The sequence below is a fragment of the Strix aluco genome, chromosome 30 (genome assembly GCF_031877795.1).
Source record: "Strix aluco isolate bStrAlu1 chromosome 30, bStrAlu1.hap1, whole genome shotgun sequence".
Classification (NCBI taxonomy): Eukaryota; Metazoa; Chordata; class Aves; order Strigiformes; family Strigidae; genus Strix; species Strix aluco.
The window spans coordinates 2,219,859-2,238,009 of NC_133960.1; the positions used below are offsets into that span (position 1 = coordinate 2,219,859).

The 18,151-nt window shown below is 64.5% G+C and overlaps 1 protein-coding gene across 3 annotated transcripts; it reads left to right on the plus strand.

Annotated features, from left to right (window-relative positions):
* Window positions 1-239: 239 nt before the first annotated feature.
* On the plus strand, window positions 240-17,863 carry BCAN (brevican). 3 transcript variants are annotated; one of them, XR_012621171.1, is made up of 16 exons: window positions 240-559; window positions 6,001-6,093; window positions 6,205-6,597; window positions 7,041-7,215; window positions 7,313-7,440; window positions 8,464-8,757; window positions 10,313-10,570; window positions 11,354-11,485; window positions 11,657-12,091; window positions 14,173-14,280; window positions 14,429-14,587; window positions 15,761-15,843; window positions 16,212-16,356; window positions 16,581-16,763; window positions 17,328-17,441; window positions 17,535-17,863. XR_012621171.1 is itself a non-coding variant. In XM_074809422.1 (15 exons), exons 2-15 carry the CDS (start codon window positions 6,009-6,011, stop codon window positions 17,351-17,353), a joined length of 2,604 nt encoding a protein of 867 aa, XP_074665523.1. In that variant the 5' UTR covers window positions 262-559; window positions 6,001-6,008; the 3' UTR covers window positions 17,354-17,863. The 3 variants fall into 3 exon arrangements, 2 of the variants coding, with proteins under 2 accessions (XP_074665522.1, XP_074665523.1); XM_074809422.1 differs by having other exon boundaries at window positions 262-559; window positions 17,328-17,863; XM_074809421.1 differs by lacking the exon at window positions 10,313-10,570 and having other exon boundaries at window positions 241-559; window positions 17,328-17,863.
* The last annotated feature ends 288 nt before the right edge of the window (window positions 17,864-18,151 follow it).

Sequence of the window (18,151 nt, forward strand, 5' to 3'; positions counted from 1 at the left end):
CAAAGGACATTCCCGTGTTGTGGTGGGGGGCTGTGGCAGGGGGACCCCCTTCTCCGGCCAGGTCTGGGGGAGCCAGCGCTGGCTGCTCCTCCACTTCTGCTGCATTGGGTTAAATAACGTGTCCCGGGCTGAGCATCCTCCTCTCCCCACGCTCGGCATCTCGTGCTGGGTTTGCCAGCTGCCAGGAGGGAGGGAAGGGGAGGGACGAAGCGCCTGCCAACACGGTAATAATTTTTTTTTTTTTTCTTCTTAATTAGGGGAAGGAATAAATATAAAAGGAGGAGGGAAAGGGGAAGGAAAAAAAAAAAAAAAAGAGAGACGAGGACACGGACACACACACAAGACTCCTCTTTTCTCGGTGCCTGCACTTATGCCTGGTGGAGCTCGTTCCCAGCCGTCCTGCCAACCTGCTGCCGACCGCTGCCTGCGCTGCCCCGGAGAACCCGCAGCTCAGCCCCGCAGCGGGGCCGTGGGGAAGGGGAGACCCCCCCCTCGGTGCTGCCGTTGTCCCCACCGCCAAGAAGGGCCCCCCCGGGGCTGCCGCCGCGCCCCGAGCAAGGTGGGATGCGGGGAAAGCGTCGGGCTCGGCCGACGGTCAAGCACGGGGCGATGGATGCGTGGTCTGGCGGGCAGCTGCCGTACTGCGCTATTAATTTCAATATCTCATTTCACCTCCGCGCCAGCGGAAAGTAAGAGGAGACCTGAGCCGGCGTGGGGATGCCGAGAGCTTTCCCGGTGGTTTTTTCCCCATGGGATGCAGGCGCGGGGGGCACAGGGCATCCTCCTGCCCTACAGCGGAGGATGCTCAAAGCTGGCGGACCCCACGGTCCCGCTTTGGGGAGGTTTGTCCTTGTCACCGACCCCCCCGGGAGGACAGCATCGCTCTGCAAGTTCTTTTTTTTTTTTTTTTTTAATAGATCAGCTTGTACCGGCGCTGGCTCTGCAGCGCTGGAGGCAGAGCGGGGGGTTGAAGGGCTGAAGCGGGGGGGTTCTTGGAAAAAGGACTTTGGTGTTGCCCGGCCCCCACAGCCTGGAGCCCAGCCCGTCCCGCTGCCCGGCTGCAGCCGGGCTCGAAGGTGTTGGGGATCAGGGGGATTTTTGGGGCTGTTTTAGCAGCTGTTCCCATGGGTTTGGGAGAGCTGCCGGAGGGGCCGGGGGTCCAGCATGCGTGTTCTGTCACAGGGGAGCCCCGTCTGTCCTGCAGAGCCTCCAGATGGGTCCTTGTCCCGAGGATGCTGCAGTCAGGGTACCACTGGAAAGGGAAACTGAGGCACGGAGCTGGGCGACCCAGGGGTCTGGCACCCCCTCTCCTGCCCGGCCACGTCACTGCTCCATGGGGAGGATTTGGGGGGCAAAGCTGCCTCATCCCGGAGGGTCTGGGACAGGTCCCAGGGTCTGGGGTGGCTGCAGGGCACCTCTGGATCTCCCCGTCCTCCCCCAGCTCCATCCCCTGGCTCAGCCGGTGTCTCAGTGTTGGGGACAGCAGGGGCTGGGGGAAAATAGAAACATTTTGTGGGATTTTCATGGCTTTTCCCCACCGAGCAGCCCCAGCGTGAACCCCAGGTCCCCCGTGGGGTGCCCGGGACTGGGGTATTTGCTGCAAACCCCTTCCCCTCCCACAGCCAGAGCGTTTCATGCCCGGGGTGAAGGGGCTGCCCTTGAGCATCCCCCCCACCCTTGGGACCGCTTTTGGCCGAAGCCTCCTCCTCGCCCATCACACCGACTTCTCCCGTCTCAATCCAACCCAGAACCTGTTGCTCTTCCTTTCGGCTGCTGAAGGGGTGGGAAAAACTCCCTCTGCCCCAGCCCGGAGCCTTTTCCAACTGCTGGATGATGATTGAGATGCTTTAGGGCTGCTTTTCAGCAAACTGGTTTAGACTGGGAAAACTGGGAGACCGGGTGATCTTGTGCTGGGAGCTGCGAGGCCGCGGGTGAGCGTGCAGAGAGTCCGGGGAGCCCCAGATTTGCGGGTCCTACCTGAGCAACTGTGCTGAAATCTGGGACCCCCCCCCGTCCCCCCACCCTACAGTTTCTCCTCGTGCCTCAGTTTCCCCACTGGAGCCGCGCAGCTGGGAAAGGCAGGGCTGGGTGTGCAAAGCTTCGCTCACCCGGGTGTGCGTGTGCCCGCGTGTCCCTGGGGGGGTCCTACAGGGTCTTCTCCCCCCTCCAACCTTCCATGTGGGACTGTATCTCCCCAGAGACCCCCCCCGGGCTCCCCTGGAACCTCTGCTGCGGGGTGGGGGGGGGCACATCCCTGTGCCCCAGGCCCTGTAACAAGGAGCCCCTTTCTCCCTGCTGGGATGGGGGGGCTGAGTGGTTCTGGAGGGACCCCCCCCCCCCCCATTCTCCCCACCTTCTTCCGGCCTTTTAAGCTTTGCCAGCAGCTGCTGCCAAGAGGTTGCCGGGCGCTTCCCGCTGCATCCCCTGTGCAGAATGTGACCCCCTCCCCAACCTCAGCCCCCTCCCAGGGGACCTGACATGTCCCCTGCGGGGCACTGCCCTGCTCTGGGGACCCCTCCAAGCACAGCTGCACCCCATTCGCATCCACGGGTGCGGGATGGATCCAGGACTCATGACCAGTTTGCAGCAAGAGGAGGGGGGACCCCGACACGGAGGCAGCCACGTGCGTGCCGGGATGGGTGCGTGCGTGGACGGGGAGGTGGGTGCGTCCGGCTGGCTGGGGTGACAACGGGGTGTCCGAAGCCCTTTGTCGGGTGGGGACGGGGCTGCCCGCTTGTGCCTGGAGCGGGGCCAAACTCTGCCCGTGGCTGCTGACTCATTCTGCAGCTGAGCATCCCTGGAAAGCCACCACGCTGCTGCCTGCCCTCCCCCCAGCTCGCTGCGGGCTGGCAGGGCACCTTGTGAGCCGGGATGAGTAAACGTCACGTGGAGGGGACAAGGGGGCCACGGAGGAGAAAACCCCTCTCCAGAGATCCAGAGATCTCCGGCCCTCGGTCGTCCCCTCGCAGCATCTCCTGCCCTTCACCCTGGACCGGGTGCTGCAGCCCCAAATCGCGCCGGCCCCTGTTCGAGGAGCCGCTTTTGAAAGCGGGGCTGAGCTCAGGGGAGAAAGAAATATCACTCCCGTCCCAAAATAGACTTCAGCTCCATTTTCCACCTGGTTTCCCACGGAAATGGAGGTTAGCCGGCCCCGCCGTGTGTGTGCGTGCCTGTGTCTCAGTCTGTCCCGGCAGGACCTGAGCTCCGAGGTTTTGGAGATGATCGTGTCCCACAAGCCATTGCCATTCCCCCCTCCCTGAGCTTTTTGGCTGCCTTAATCCAGCTCCCAGCTTTGCCCTCCCGACGTGTGGGCTGAAAAATTTTCCGTTTGTGGCAAATCGGAAACAAAAAAAGCCCCAAAAATCCAACCCCAAACCCCAAACATCGTGTCTGAGAGTTTCTTCCCATCACGGGACTCCAGGACCTCGAGGCATCGCCCATGGGCAGGGTGAAACTCGGTTTAACTCTCTCTGCATCCTGCTCCTGGTGCTGGCACCCTGGTCCCAGATGGAGATGGGCACGGGAGGGGAGCAGACACCCGGTCACCCCAGCTCGCCCCATTCTTGCAGTTTTATCACTTGAATTTCCTCCCCGGGGCTTCGTGGCTGCTGCTGGCCGTCGCTCACGCCACCGCGGTGCCTTGGGAACGGGAAGAAAAAGGTGCCCGTGACAAAAGCTTTCCTTGCTTGGCCGCCCGGGGGGGACGGCAGCCAGCCCCCGCGCTGGAGCCCAGCCACGGCCGCCGAGCAGGAGGGTTTTGTCCCTTGCTCCAGAGCCGTGGGGCTGAATTCAAATGATCTGGTCGGAGCAGAGAAAGCTCCCAGCTTGGCTCTGGCACCACTGGCCGGGTCCTGGGCGATCGGGCTTTGGCTGCTCGTGCCCAGCTCCTGCTGGGAAGGGGGTGGGTCATGGTCTGCACATGATGGTTGATGGCCACGGTGCGTGGTGCCAGGGGCTGAACGTCCATGGTCTGTGGTGCCAGGGGCTGTACGTCCACGGTGCGTGGTGCCAGGGGCTGTACATCCATGGTCTGTGGTGCCAGGGGCTGTACGTCCATGGTGTGTGGTGCCAGGGGCTGTACGTCCATGGTCTGTGGTGCCAGGGGCTGTGCATCCATGGTGTGTGGTGCCAGGGGCTGTACGTCCATGGTTCATGGTGCCAGGGGCTGTACGTCCACGGTGTGTGGTGCCAGGGGCTGTACGTCCATGGTGCGTGGTGCCAGGGGCTGTGCATCCATGGTGTGTGGTGCCAGGGGCTGTACGTCCATGGTGTGTGGTGCCAGGGGCTGTGCATCCATAGTCTGTGGTGCCAGGGGCTGTGCATCCATGGTCTGTGGTGCCAGGGACTGTACGTCCGTGGTTTGTGGTGCCAGGGGCTGTACATCCATGTTGCGTGGTGCCAGGGGCTGTACGTCCATGGTACATGGTGCTACAGACTGTACATCCATGGTGCGTGGTGCCCGGGGCCATATTCATACCCTTTCCCTGGTACATTGGTCTCACATGGTACGTGGTGCCAGGGGCTGTACGTCCATGGTGCGTGGTGCCAGGGGCTGTACACCCATGTTACGTGGTGCCAGGGGCTGTATGTTCATGGTACATGGTGCTACAGGCTGTACATGCATGGTGTGCGGTGCCAGGGGTTGTATGTCCATGGTACGTGGTACCAGGGGCTGTTTTCACACCCTCTCCCTGGGGCATTGGTCCCCCAGGTAAACTCGGGGAGCACTGTTTGCAGAGGGATGCAGGTGACGAGGACAACCTCCCGTCGGGCTGGCCCTGGCAGCCAGCGAGCTGGCCCTGAGATCACCGCGGAGGTGCCAAATCCGCTTTTGTGGCTGCCGAAATCAATGCAGCACCGCGAGCTCAGCCATTCAAAAGCTGCTCCGAGCCTCGAGGTCACTGTGCTCCCGTCCCGGGGAACCACATGGTGCATCCCTGATATGGGGGGGGCTGAGGAGCCCCCCAGCCCCCTGCTGAGCCTCCACGGAGGGGTGAGGGGGCATCAGGGGCATCTTCCCACACCCTCAGCATCAGCCTCCTCTCCGGATGGCTGCAAGAGGCTGTGGGCAACCGGACCCCCCCCAGCAGCCTGGTGGGGGGGGGCAGGGGCTGGCGACGGCAGTGCTAGCCACTGGGCTCTCCTTTCAGCGCCGGCCCCCAGCCCGCTGGGGAGAGCCCTTTGTGCCAGGCGGCCTTGAGAGAGGCCTGGGACATAATGGCTGCTTTGGTCGGCCCCGGTTTTCCCAGCCTGCGCGCGGGGAACCTCCGGCGTGAGCTGAATGGCAAAGAGAAACCCTCCTGCTCCTTCCCTCCCCCTCCGCCCCGCGCTTTGTGTGCCCTCGGCCGTGTCCCCCCCCCCCCTCTCCTCGGCAGCTCACTGACCTCAACCCCCTCCGCACAACCCCCAACCCCGGCGCACACGTGCACGAGCGCACGCACACGCATGTGCGCAACCCCACGGCACGCGTGCAGAAGCACAAGCACCCACGTGCACGCCCGGCTGCTTGCACACTCGCCTCCCCGGCCGGTGCTCGTTTGCCTCGTTCCTCCTCAACACCAGCTATTAAAAAAAAAACCCAACACCCTTCTGAGGTTTTGCACGGCGGCGCCGGCCCACACGCGGCCCCGGCTCTGGCATCGGGGCCAGCATTTAGGCTCAGACTTTCCACGCCATCAGCACCAGGCTGGGCTTTGCTGTCCCCAGGAGACCCAGCGCCCTGGGAAGGCTGGTGGGGCTGGATGGGACCCAGTGGCTCCCAGGCAATGGTCCCAGTTGCTCGTGCTGTCTCCTTCCTCCTGATAACCAGGACACGTTTCCTTATCTTCCCACTCCACCGTTCGAGGGTCCAGGTGACCCCTCGGCCTCTCTGTGCCCCAACACCACACACGCGGGCTGGGGTCTCTCCCCCACCTCTCCCCCTTGTGTAGGGAGGGGATATTTTTGCTACTTCTTTGGATTTGAAGCACAGCTGGTGGTTTTTTCTCCCCACCCTTGCAGGGCAGAATATGGCCTCAACCCTCCTGTTGCTGCTGCTCTGGGTGTTTGCCCCCACGGTGGTCCCGGAGGTGTTTGGCCCTGGAGATGGTGCAGGTAACTCAGCATCATCGGCCGCATCTGCACCTTGGGTGCCCAGTGGTGGGGGTTTGGGTGGGGGGCACCCCATGCCGGTCCTGCTCACGGTTTCTCTTTTCTCCCGCCCAGAGGACGTCAAGGCTCTGCAGGTCTCCATCCCACGGCACCCAGCCCTCGAGGCCGTGCTGGCGGGCGACATCACCATCCCCTGCCTCATCACCTACCTCGGCCCTCAGCCCACCGCCGGCACGGCCGGGCGCCAGGCGGTCCTGGGAACCCCCCGGGTCAAGTGGACCTTCATCTCTGAGGGCAAGGAAGTGGAGATCTTGGTAGCCCGGGGGGACAGGGTGAAGGTGAGCGAGGACTATCGCCTCCGCGCCTCCCTGCCCATCTTCCACCAGCGCTACACCAACGCCTCCCTGCTGCTCACCGAGCTGCGGCCCAACGACTCGGGGATCTACCGCTGCGACGTGCAGCACGGCATTGAGGACGGCCACGACATCCTCGATGTCAAAGTCAAAGGTACCTCAAGGTGGGGAGCGGTGGGATTTGGGGCAGGGGGGCGACAGGGGGCAGAGGTCCACCCTGCCAGGTGTCATCTCCTGGCTCAGTAAACCCCTCCTGCACCCGGGTGTGGGTGGGGGCTGCTGCAAATGGGCACCTGGGCGCAGATGCACCCAGAATCACCCAGAATCCTCTCGGTTGGAAAAGCCCTTGAAGCTCCTCCAGCCCAACCATGAACCTCACCCTGACCGTTCCCAACTCCACCAGATCCCTCAGCGCTGGCTCAACCCGACTCTTCAACCCCTCCAGGGATGGGGACTCCCCCCCTGCCCTGGGCAGCCCATTCCAACGCCCAACAGCCCCTTCTGCAAAGAAATCCTTCCTAAGAGCCAAAATACCTGTAGGGGTAGGGGGCTGCCGTCAAGTCCCTTGCCCACGCCCATGTGTCCCCCCCTTGACAGGGGTGGTTTTTCACTACCGGGAGGGCTCCATGCGCTACGCCTACACCTTCGCCGAGGCACGGGCAGCTTGTGCCAGGATCGGCGCCCACATTGCCACCCCCGAGCAGCTCTACGCTGCCTACCTCGGCGGCTATGAGCAGTGCGATGCCGGCTGGATCGCCGACCAGACCGTCAGGTGGGTACCGCCACCACCGCCCGGGCATCGCCGCCCATCACCTCCCCCTTCGCCCCTCGGCGAGTCGCCAGCCCTCCCCTGTGCTTTCCTGCCCCAGGTACCCCATCCACACGCCCCGCGAGGCCTGTTACGGAGACATGAATGGCTTCCCCGGGGTGAGGAACTACGGGGTGGTGGACCCGGAGGACATGTACGACGTGTATTGCTACGCCGAGGACCTCCCAGGTGCCTGTGGTGCCACCAGTCCCATCCTGCCCTCCCCTGCTTTTGCGACCGCGCTAACTCGCCCCCATAACCCATCATAGACCCCCCAAAAAGTTGCCCTGAACCACAGGTGCTGGCTCCAAAACCTCTGAGCTCTGCAAAGCTTTGGGCGCTTTGATGCACGCAAGCGCAGGGACTGACTGTGCTGCTTCCCGAGGCGTTTCTGGTTTGGTTTTGCGGGGCGCAGGGCTCTCTCCCTCACCGCGGCCAGTGCCCGTTGCTGGCCTCAGGGCTGGAGGTTGCCCAGGGGTGCCCTAGGTTGGCAACACGCCGTGGGGACAGTGTTACGCGGTGTTTTGGGGATCGTGCAAGTTCACGCCGTGCTTTGCATGCGCTGGGGTGCTGCGTGTCCCCACAGCGTGGGCACATCCCACCCCACCAGGTGGGCGTGGGGGTGGCTGGTCCCTCCTCCGGGCCCCGATGGGGCTCCCCACTGGTGGCTGCGGCTGCTGGGGGTGATGCCAGGGATGTGGCGCAGGTCGCTGGCATGCAGGGAGCGATGAGCTGGGACGGGGAGAGCGGCGCCGTCGTGGGGGCTGGCACGCCTTAGGGCAGCGGTTTCCAGCCCGTCTCAGCGGGAAGCCCCATGTGGGGCTTGGCAGGTCCCCTTAGGAATGTCCCGTACGTGGATTGCACTGGGCTGGGTGCGGATTTGCTCCTCTTCAGTCCCTTTCATGGATGTTTAAAGCCTCAGCTCTGTTTGCGAGGGCAGGTAGCCTGCGTGGCATGAGAGCTTTGTCGTGTGCCGGGGCAGGGAGAGTGGATGCAGGCAGGGAGACAGGCAGGGAGGCAGGCAGGGAGGCAGGCAGGGAGGCAGGCAGGGCTCTCCAGCCCCCAGTACTCCTCCTCGAGAGGCCCACGCTGGAGGTTCCCATCTCCAAGCCAGCTCCTGGGGTGGTGCAGAGAGCGGAGGAGGCTCGGAGGCTCCTGGAGCCCATGTCCCCCTCCCCAGCTCTGACGCCCGTCTCCTTCCTCTCTTCGCAGGGGAGATCTTTTTGGAGACGACCCCAGACAAATTCACGCTGGAGGAGGCGGCGGCGCGTTGCCGGGCGCTGGGCGCGGAGCTGGCGAGCACAGGGCAGCTCTACGCAGCGTGGAGCGCGGGGCTGGACGCCTGCAGCCCCGGTTGGCTGGCCGACGGCAGCGTCCGCTACCCCATCGTCACCCCCCGGGAACGCTGCGGCGGGGCCTTACCGGGCGTCAAAACCATCTTCCTCTTCCGCAACCAGACGGGATTCCCCGATGCCCAGAGCAGATACGATGCGTACTGCTTTCGAGGTAAAGAGGGGCACCCCCCCCCTCACCCCGCAGATGCTCCCACGCAGGGACCAGCGTGAGGTTTCGGGAAGCCTCCGGGCAGGGGTGCGGGTGCTCGGTGGGTGCTGGGTGCTGGCTCCAGCCCACCCTTGTGCCAAGAGTCGGGATGTCCCACAGGCTCGGGATCGCATCGGGATCCCCGCGTGCTCTCCGTGCTGCGCGCTGTGATACCGTGATAGAGCAGGGGTGTTTTGGACCGTCTCGATCCTACCGTGGTAGGATAGGGATGCCCTGCATGGTTTCCGTGTTGCATGACAATCTATCACGATAGGGGAGGGTAACCTGCACAGTCCTGATACTGCCTGATCATGGTAGAGGAGGGATGCTCTGCATGGTCCTGATGGTGCACGCTGATATATCGCGACAGTGTAGGGCTGCCCTGCGCATCCTCAGTGCTGCACGCCGCTATATCACAACAGAACAGGGATGTCCTGCGTGGCACCGTCGGTTTGTGTGAGCTGCGTGGCCACGGCTCCGGGCTGGTTCACCATCCCGATGGGCCACGGGGCGCAGCCTGTGAGGCTGGTTTGGGGCAAAATCTCCCAGCGGTGGATGGGAACTGAGACCTGCGGGCAGCGGCGTGGGGCTGCCTGTGCTGCCGGGGGTGGCGGACGTGGGTGATGAATCGGGAGGGTTCAGACTGGACAGGAGGGAAAAAATTTTCCCAGAAAGAGTGGTCAGAGAGTGGAATAGGCTGCCCAGGGAGGGGGTGGAGTCCCCACCCCTGGGTGTGTTTAAGGGCCGTTTGGATGAGCTGTGGGGGGATGTGGGGTAGGGGAGAACTTTGTAGAGTCGGGCTGAGGGTTGGACTCGCTGATCCCGAGGGGCTTTTCCAACCTGAGTGATTCTGTGATTCTGTGAGGGGACGGGCAGGGACGGAGGCTGGCAGGGATAACAGGCAGGGAGGGAGGAAGAGACACCCCTCCATTCCTCCTTCCTGGTGCCACATCTCTGTGCATCCCCTCGGGCCCACGGGGGCTCCGGGACGGGGACACTCTCCCCCAAATCAACTGGATGCCGTGTGTCTCCATGCCTCAGTTTCCACATCTCCTGGCAGGGAACCCCATGGGTTAGGCAGGATGGACCCGTCCCATGAAGCCGCGACCCCTGTAACCCACTAACACCCCACGCATGTCTGCGCTCGCCGGGGTGGGGATGGGGGCGTGGAGAAGGACCCCCCTCCCTCAGGGTGGGGGTGCATCAAGGTTTAGGGTTTGCTGGAGGGGGAGGAGGAAAAGCAGGGAGAGCCGCTGTCGGGAAGGGCAGGGAGGAGCAGTGTGAAATCCAGCGCTGCCTGGACGCCTGTCGAAGCCACGAGCTCCGGCAGCGCCTGGGAAGGGCCCGATCCTGCCCCGCACTGACCCTGTAGAGGGGAAAGGGAGGTCGAGGAGAGCTGGGTCCCTGCCGGGGTGCCAGGCTGTCCCCAGGGCTCCAGCCCCGCGTCGGGGCGAGGGCATCTCTGCCTGCCACCCGGCCAGGACGGGGCAGTAATATCCCACTTTCTTTCTGCCCACAGAAGGGACAAACTCTTTTCCTGAGGCTGCAGGAAAATACCGAGCCAGAGAGCCCGAGGGCCTCCAGGAGATTGTTACAGTGGCAGAAAAGCTGGAGGAGCTGCAGCTGCCCAAAGCGCAAGTGGAGATTGAGTCGCGAGGGGCGATTTACGCCATCCCTTTCTTTAAGGACGCTGAGCTGGAAAAGCCGAGCCCATCCCCCGAAGACGCACTGGGGCCAGGGGCCCGGCACCCCCTGCTAGATACCTCCATGTCCTCAGGTCACCCAACCTCTGCCTCCCCTTTCCCCATGGCCCCGGCCGTCCCCGAGGCAGGTGTCCCGCTTAGCTGTGGTGCAAAACTGGGGAGCCCCTTGTCCCCCATGGAGGAGTCTGGGGTGACAGGGACAGTTGGGCAGCACACAGCAGCCGGGCACGGGCTGTCCCACACGGGTAGGTCGGTGGCCAGGGCTGGGGCACAGAGAGGAGCCGCAGGGACGGAGACACCGGGATTGCAAGGAGAGCTCGGAAGCACCCGTGGGTGCAAGGGTGGCCCCAGCTGTCCCCATCCCTTCTGCAGAGGCAGCACCCATGGCCGGGGCACCGGTGTCTTGGTGTAGGGCTGTGCACAAATCCCTGGCGTGGGGACATCTGTCTGTCCCTCCCTTGGCTGGGGTCCGGCGTGCAGGGTCGGTGTCGGGCCGTGGTTTAGCAGCGCAAAGAACCAGAGAAGGGCGCTGGTGGCTGGAGGGAGAGGAGGCCAGACGCAGCGGTGAGGGGCTGAGCGTGGCCCCTGCCATGGGGAAGCCTGTGCTGGGGCTGGGCTTGGCAGTGGCTGAGCCAGAGCTTGGTCTGCCACGTCGTTTCAGAGGGGACAACGTCACACGCAGGCTCGGGGGCCGTTTCCATCTCCCTGCGCATCGTTGCGCCGGCGTCGCCCACCCAGCTCTGCCCACCGTGGGCAGGATCCACGGTGCTGGCGGGCGATGCCGGTGCCTGCGGCCCCGCGGTCCGGCAGGTTCCCCGGCGCAGGGTCTGACTGTCTTTCTGCCTTGCCCTTTGCAGAGGAAGTCCAGGGAGCAACAGCGGGCAGGGACCCTGGCAGCACGTCGGCAGAGAGCCCAGGCAGAGGGCGAGCCCCCAGCCAGCCCGTGGAGGGACCCACCGGTGCCCCGTCCCTGCCGGGGTCCGCAGCAGGTGACATGGAGCCTCCCGAGGGGTTTTTGTGGCCGCCCAGCCCCGCCGGCCCCACGCACCGCCCCGACCGCCCGCGGGATGCTGTGGGGCGGCCGGCCCACGCCGCCAGCCCTGGGGCACCTGGTGCCTGGGTGCCATCGCCGACCAGTGCCACTTCTGCCGCCTCGACAGAGAGCCAAGAGCCTGGTGGGACCCCCCGAGGTGGCCACGAGGCCGGTGGGGTGAGCACCCCCGTCCCCACGGCTGAAGACGCTGAGCTTTCGGGAGACGTGGTCGAAAGCCCCGGGGTGTCCCCGCTGCCCCCCGCACCCTCGCAGCCACAGGAGGAGGGAGAGGAGCAGTCGGGGGCCCTGTGGCTCCCCTCACCCACGACCCTGGGGGACGGGAGCACCGTCCCTGCCGTGGAGGTGACGGCGGTCACACCGTGGCACACTGAGGTGCTGGCTACGGGAGGCGAGGAGGCTGTGCCACGACCCCCGGGCACTGACCGCGGGATGCCTGCCGCATCTTCAGAAGAGGAGGAAGAGGAGGAGGAGGAGGAAGAGCAACCCGCTCCCTCCGTTGCAACCGTGGAGGGTTTCCTTGCAGCTGTTCCCGGAGAACCAGGTGGGACCCGCAGGGATGACCTCACCTCTCCCCGTACTGGCAGCTCCGGGGTGACCCCCACGGGGACCCCATTAGGGGACTCGGCCCCCAGCACCACTGCCCCCCTGCCCGCCCTCCCCACCGAGCGGGCCAGCGTCGGGGCGGGTGCCCACCCGGCCAGGGGTCCCCGCCGTGCCACCCTCGCCCTGGGGGCAGCCCTCCTGGTTGCTCTCTGGCACTAGAGAAAGCCAACACCTTTCCTTCACGCTGCGCTTCCCTCTGTCCGTCTGTCCGTCTGTCTCCTCTCTCTCTCTCTCTCTCTCTCCTCCTCAGCTGGGTAAGGGAAGGTTACAGGTCTGGAGAAGCACATATTTGTCAAACAAATTGGTCCGAGCTCTGCATGCACTTAAATCTCTTCTACTTCTGTGAAGTGTTTTAATGACTGTTTCCATGAAAAAAAAAAAAAAAATCAAAAGAAGGCCCCAAACCCTACTCTGACTAACAGTGATACTAATAAAGGGAATTAAAAGCTTTCTAGAACAAGCATCTCGGCTTGCTCTTCCCTTCGTCCTTGCGCCTGCTGCCTCGCTCACCGCCCGCGCCTCTCCCACTGACGAACTAATCCCCCGGCCCCCCGCCCCGTGAGCCCCCCGGGGAGTGGGGTGGATGGGACCCGTGCGAGGTGTGAGGGTATGGCTGCTTTGCACCCCCCGTGTGACCCCCCCACCCCACGGCTGGCTCACCCTGGCGCGGAGGGACAACGGCTGGAAGCGTGAGCGGGGCGGGGGGGAGGCTTCTTACCCCCAGAGCCGTGGGGGGCACCGATGGGTCATGGGGTGCAGACCCTCACCAAGAGCACCCCACTTCGTGCAGCCCTTGATGGCTGAGTCATGGGGGTACAGCCCCCCCCTCCATCCCCGCTCCCCCCACGTGGGGGTTGAGATGAGCGAGCGGTGGGTGCATGAACTGCGGCGGGCGGGTGTCACCCCCCCTCCGGTCCCCGCGCTGGGATGCTCCCAGGTCCGACGCTGCTGCCGACAGCCCCGTCTGCCCTCCTGGCTCCCCACAAGGGTGGCTGCAGTGGGAGCGGGGGGGGATGATGTGGGGGCCCAGCCCCCCGGGTCTGGCAGGTCCCGTGGCACGGAGGATGCTCCGTGGCGGGCGGCCAGAGCTCGCAGGGCCTTTGCCCTGTCAAGGAGAAATGCTCAGGAAGAGCCGGACGCGTGGGGTTAGGGCCCTAAATAGCTCATCCCGCTCTTTGCCTCGCTCTGCTGGGGACCAGCCGGGTGGCCCGAGCGAGCCGCCGGCACCTTGCGGGGAGGTGACGGTGTCTGGGGAGGGGTGAGGGCGGCAGCAGTGTCCTCAGCACGGCTCCACCGAGCCAAGGCCCATTAAACGGGCATCGTTAGGCTGGAGGGTGTCAAGGACTTTCAGTCTCTGCTCCGCCGGCGCTGGCGACAGCCCTTAATCACGCTCTTGAGCCGGGCCTGGGAGCACACGATGTGCTCTGGGAGTCTTAATGACCGTAACGGGCTGGTGGGGATGTGCGGGTCGGGGACGGCGCCGGCTGAGTTATCAGCCCCGGCCAGGCTGAAGGTGACAACGCGGGGACAGGCATGAGGTTCACCTTGCCGCCAGGTTGGGGACGCGGAGCCTGGACGTGCCGGAGCTTTATCCTTCGTGTGTCCCATCCCAAAGCACATTCTCTCCGTCGCTCCAGGGGAAAGCGGGAGCCATCCCCGGGCAGCGGGAGCGGGCCAGGGGCTGGCACGGCAGCGAGCCCGCTGATGTGGAGGGTGAGAGTGGCCAGCTCACGTCCCCAGGCCCTGGGGGGAGGCCAAAGCCCCAAGCCCAGCCAGCTCTTGGCCAGGGCGGCTGAACCGGCACCTTCCCATGAGCCGAGGGCAGCGTGGGCAGACGGGGTGGCTCCGGGCACATCACCGTGCCCACGAGTCCATCTCCTACCCCCAACTCGGTGGCCACAGTGGCCAGCTCAGGCATCCTGCTGACTGTGGAGATGAGGCTTTAACGGTGCTGGGCACTAACGAGGTCCTCCCCGGCTCCGAGCGCCCGTGGTGAGGAAGGCTGCGTGTGCCTTGCAGGTGGCTGCGTCCCCAACCCCTGCCTGAACGGAGGGACCTGCACAGAGGACGGCGCCCACCTCGCCTGCCTGTGCCTGCCCGGCTACGGAGGCAGCAGCTGCGAAAGACGTGAGTCCCCCAGGTCCTGCCAGAGGCTCAGGAGATGTAAATGTGGGGAAATCAGGTTTCTGGGGGGGTTTTTTTTGCTTGCTGGTGAGCTGGGCTCCATCACCCTGACCCTCTCCTCTCTCCCCGCTTGCTCCCCGCCGTGGCCCAGCGCTGGAGACGTGCAGCCCGGGCTGGGACAGCTTCCAGGGCGCCTGCTACAAGCACTTCTCCACCCGGAGGAGCTGGGAGGATGCGGAGACCCAGTGCAGGCATTACGGGGGGCACCTGGCCACCATCCTGACCCCCGAAGAGCAGGACTTCATCAACGGTACGTGGCACCACCCCGGACCCCGCTGCATCCCCCCGACCTCTGCCCACGGGACCCTCAGCATCCCTCAGCGCTGGGCTTCAGGTTTTAAAGTTTAAGCCAAAACGTGGCCAAGAGCCAAGGCAGAGCCCTACCCCACTGTGCTGCGGGAGAGGCGGCCACAGTCTAGGGAAGTCAAAGAAAATAAAGAGTAAAAGGAAAATAAAGAGTAAAGGGAAAATAAAGAGTAAAGGAAATAGCTGATATGATGGATTGACCAGAGTGTGGTTAGCGGCTCACCGGCCTCTTGGCTAGTGAGAGGCAGGGGAAGCGCGACAGACAGCGGGATCGCTGGGCTGGTGGGTGGATGGACACACGGATAGACATGGGGACAGACAGACACACGGATAGACATGGGGACAGACAGACAGATACATGGATAGACACAGGAGAAGACAGACAGATGCCTGATGGGTGGACAGACCGGCAGAGGTTGGACATGTGCAAGTAAATGTGAAGGCAATAACCTGCCTGAAAGCAGACATGGAGGAAGAGGGGGGAGGTGGGGGGAGGCAGAGCAGGGGACGACAGCGGCGGGGACAGGGTGGAGAGCGAAGAGGCCTGGAGGGACGTGAGGGTGAAGGAGGAAGGGACAGGGAGAGACCTGGCAGGGAGATGCAGCGACAGGCAGGGCCAGGCAGGGACTAGTCGGGCCAGGCAGGGCCAGGCAGGGACTAGTCGGGACAGGCAGGGACAGGTAAGGGACCTGCAGGGACAGGCAGGGACAGGCAGGGACCGGTTGGGACAAGCAGGGACTAGCAGGGCCAGGTAGGGACAGGCAGGGGCAAGTAGGGACAGGCAGGGACAGGCAGGGACAGGCAGGGACGGGGCACGCGGGGCTCTGCCGCCCTCTCCCGGCCAGACCCGTCCTCCCTCCTCCGGGGGTGCAGGGCGGGGGGGGGTCCCGCTCTGTCCCCTCCGGGCCTCCCTTTGTCCCCAAACTTCGCAGCACCCCCCCCCCCGCCCCGCTGCAGGGCTGAGCACACCCCCACCTCTCCGCACTCACCCCCAGACCCCCCAAATCTCCCCCAATTCAGCCTCCAGCTCCTTTGACCCCCCCATTCTGACAGGGGGTGTTGGGGGACCTGGCCCACTCCCACCGACCCCCCCAACACCCTCCCTTCCCCCCCCCAGACCAGTACAGGGAGTACCAGTGGATCGGCTTGAACGACCGGACCATCGAGGGGGATTTCCAGTGGTCCGATGGGAGCCCCTTGGTAAGTTGGGGTGCTCGCCCTTGTGTCCCCCCCCCTCCCCGGAAGATGAATCCCCCCCCCCCCCGTCAGGCACCTCGACATCCTTCTCCATCGCTTGGGAACGTGCCCGCGGGATGGGTCCGACCCTGGGACCAGGCTTTGAAGTGCCCCCCCCCCGCCAAGAGCCGTTTGCCTCGGCCATGCTGAGCATCCTCAGGGTGCTGTGGGTGAGCCAGAGCCCAGGATTTGGGGTCCCCAAGGCCATGCCAAGGGGCACGGTGATGCGACCTCCTTCCCGACGGGGGTGTCACAGCTGGGAGGCTGCAGATAGGTGCGTGCTGGTGTGCCCCCCCCCCTCTCCCCACCCCCCCATCCCGCTGTCCCCCCAGCTCTACGAGAACTGGCACCCCGGGCAGCCCGACAGCTACTTCCTCTCCGGGGAGAACTGCGTGGTCATCGTGTGGCACAACGGGGGCCAGTGGAGCGACGTGCCCTGCAACTACCACCTCTCCTACACCTGCAAAATGGGGCTGGGTAAGCTGTGCCCCCCCCATCTTGCACCCCTGCCCCAGGCTGGGGGGCTGGGACTGCACCCCTTCATCACCCCAAAGTGGGGGTTGCCCACCATCCCCGCAGTGGGGAAACAGATCCTGCGGGTGGGACCCTGGGTTTGTTCAGGGTTTATTGGGCTGTTTGCTCCGGTTTGGGGGTGCCCCTCCGTGGCTGGTTGCCACGACCTCTTGCCCCCCTCCCTGCAGTGCAGTGCGGGCCACCCCCCGCCATCAGCAATGCCCACGCCTTCGGCAAACCAAAGCAGCGCTACGAGATCGGCTCCATCGTGCGGTACCGGTGCCGCCGTGGCTTCGCCCAGCGCCGCTCGCCCGTCATCCGGTGCCGGGAGGATGGGACGTGGGAGCCCCCCCAGCTGGCCTGCCGCCCCGGTGAGCACAGGGCTCCCCCCAGCTCCCCCACTCAGAATCCCAGAATCCTCTCAGTTGGAAAAGCCCTTGAAGCTCCTCCAGCCCAACCATGAACCTCCCCCTGACCGTTCCCAACTCCACCAGATCCCTCAGCGCTGGCTCAACCCGACTCTTCAACCCCTCCAGGGATGGGGACTCCCCCCCTGCCCTGGGCAGCCCATTCCAACGCCCAACAGCCCCTTCTGCAAAGAAATCCTTCCTAAGAGCCAGTCTGACCCTGCCCTGGCGCAGCTTGAGGCCATTCCCTCTTGGCCTGCCGCTGGGTCCTTGGCTCAAGAGACTCCTCCCCCCTCTCTGCACCCTCCTTTCAGGGAGTTGCAGAGGGCCAGGAGGTCTCCCCTCAGCCTCCTCTTCTCCACACTAAACCCCCCCAGTTCCCTCAGCCGCTCCCCATCAGACCTGTGCTCCAGACCCTGCACCAGCTCCGTTGTCCTTCTCTGGACACGCTCGAGTCATTTACTCCCCCCCAAGCATCTGTCTTTGGGGCTTTCCCTTCACCTGAGGGTTTTTGTGTCCCCCCTCCAGGCCTGGCTCAGCTCCCTGACGACTGAGCGAGTCCCCATGGCAGAAGCCACCATCTCCCCGGGCCCTGGAGCTGGCGCAGATGGGGACGGCACTGGGATGCCAGCGTGGACCCTGGTGTGGCACAAAACCTCACTTTTGGGTGTCTGCCTCCTTGTTTGTTTTATATCTGTACAAAGAAACCCTAATAACTAAAGATCCCCTCGAAAGGAACCAACACCGACCCGAAATGTAGCACAAGAGGAGTTTTGTTCCCGGAGTCACGACAAGAGTTGAAATCAAGGCAGGGACCGCGGGCGGGTGGTGGCATTGAGGTGCCAGCATCACCTCTGGCTCCCACCTCCAGCCCAAGGGTCCTCATCCTGTGACACCGTGACACGGGGACATCCAAGCTGTGCTGCAGCTGTCCCGGGGTGCAGGGGGGGGGCTTCTGCACTTCCCAGGAAAGGTAGAAGCCGCTTGCCGCAAGGCTTGGAGTGGGTTCGTGTCAAGCAAACCCTCTCTCTGTGCTTCTGTGGGTATTAAAACCAGTAAACGGACGGTGCGGAGCGGTGGCCTGGTCATTGGGGGCAGCCCCGGCGTGGGGGTGGGAAAGGCAAGAGCTGTGCAGCCCCAAAACGGGGAGTGTGGCAGCACCCACCGGCATCGTAGAACTGGGGAGCCCCTGGCACAGCCTGGACACAGCGACGTCCCCAGGGACCACCGAAACAGGGAGGCCCAGCCCAAAGTGTCCCCGGCCTTGAGGACCACGCAGGGCTCGGGCTGGGATGCGGCTCCCGGCAAACACGCGGGAGGTGGGGGGGGATCGCCGGTGCCAGGGGACGCTG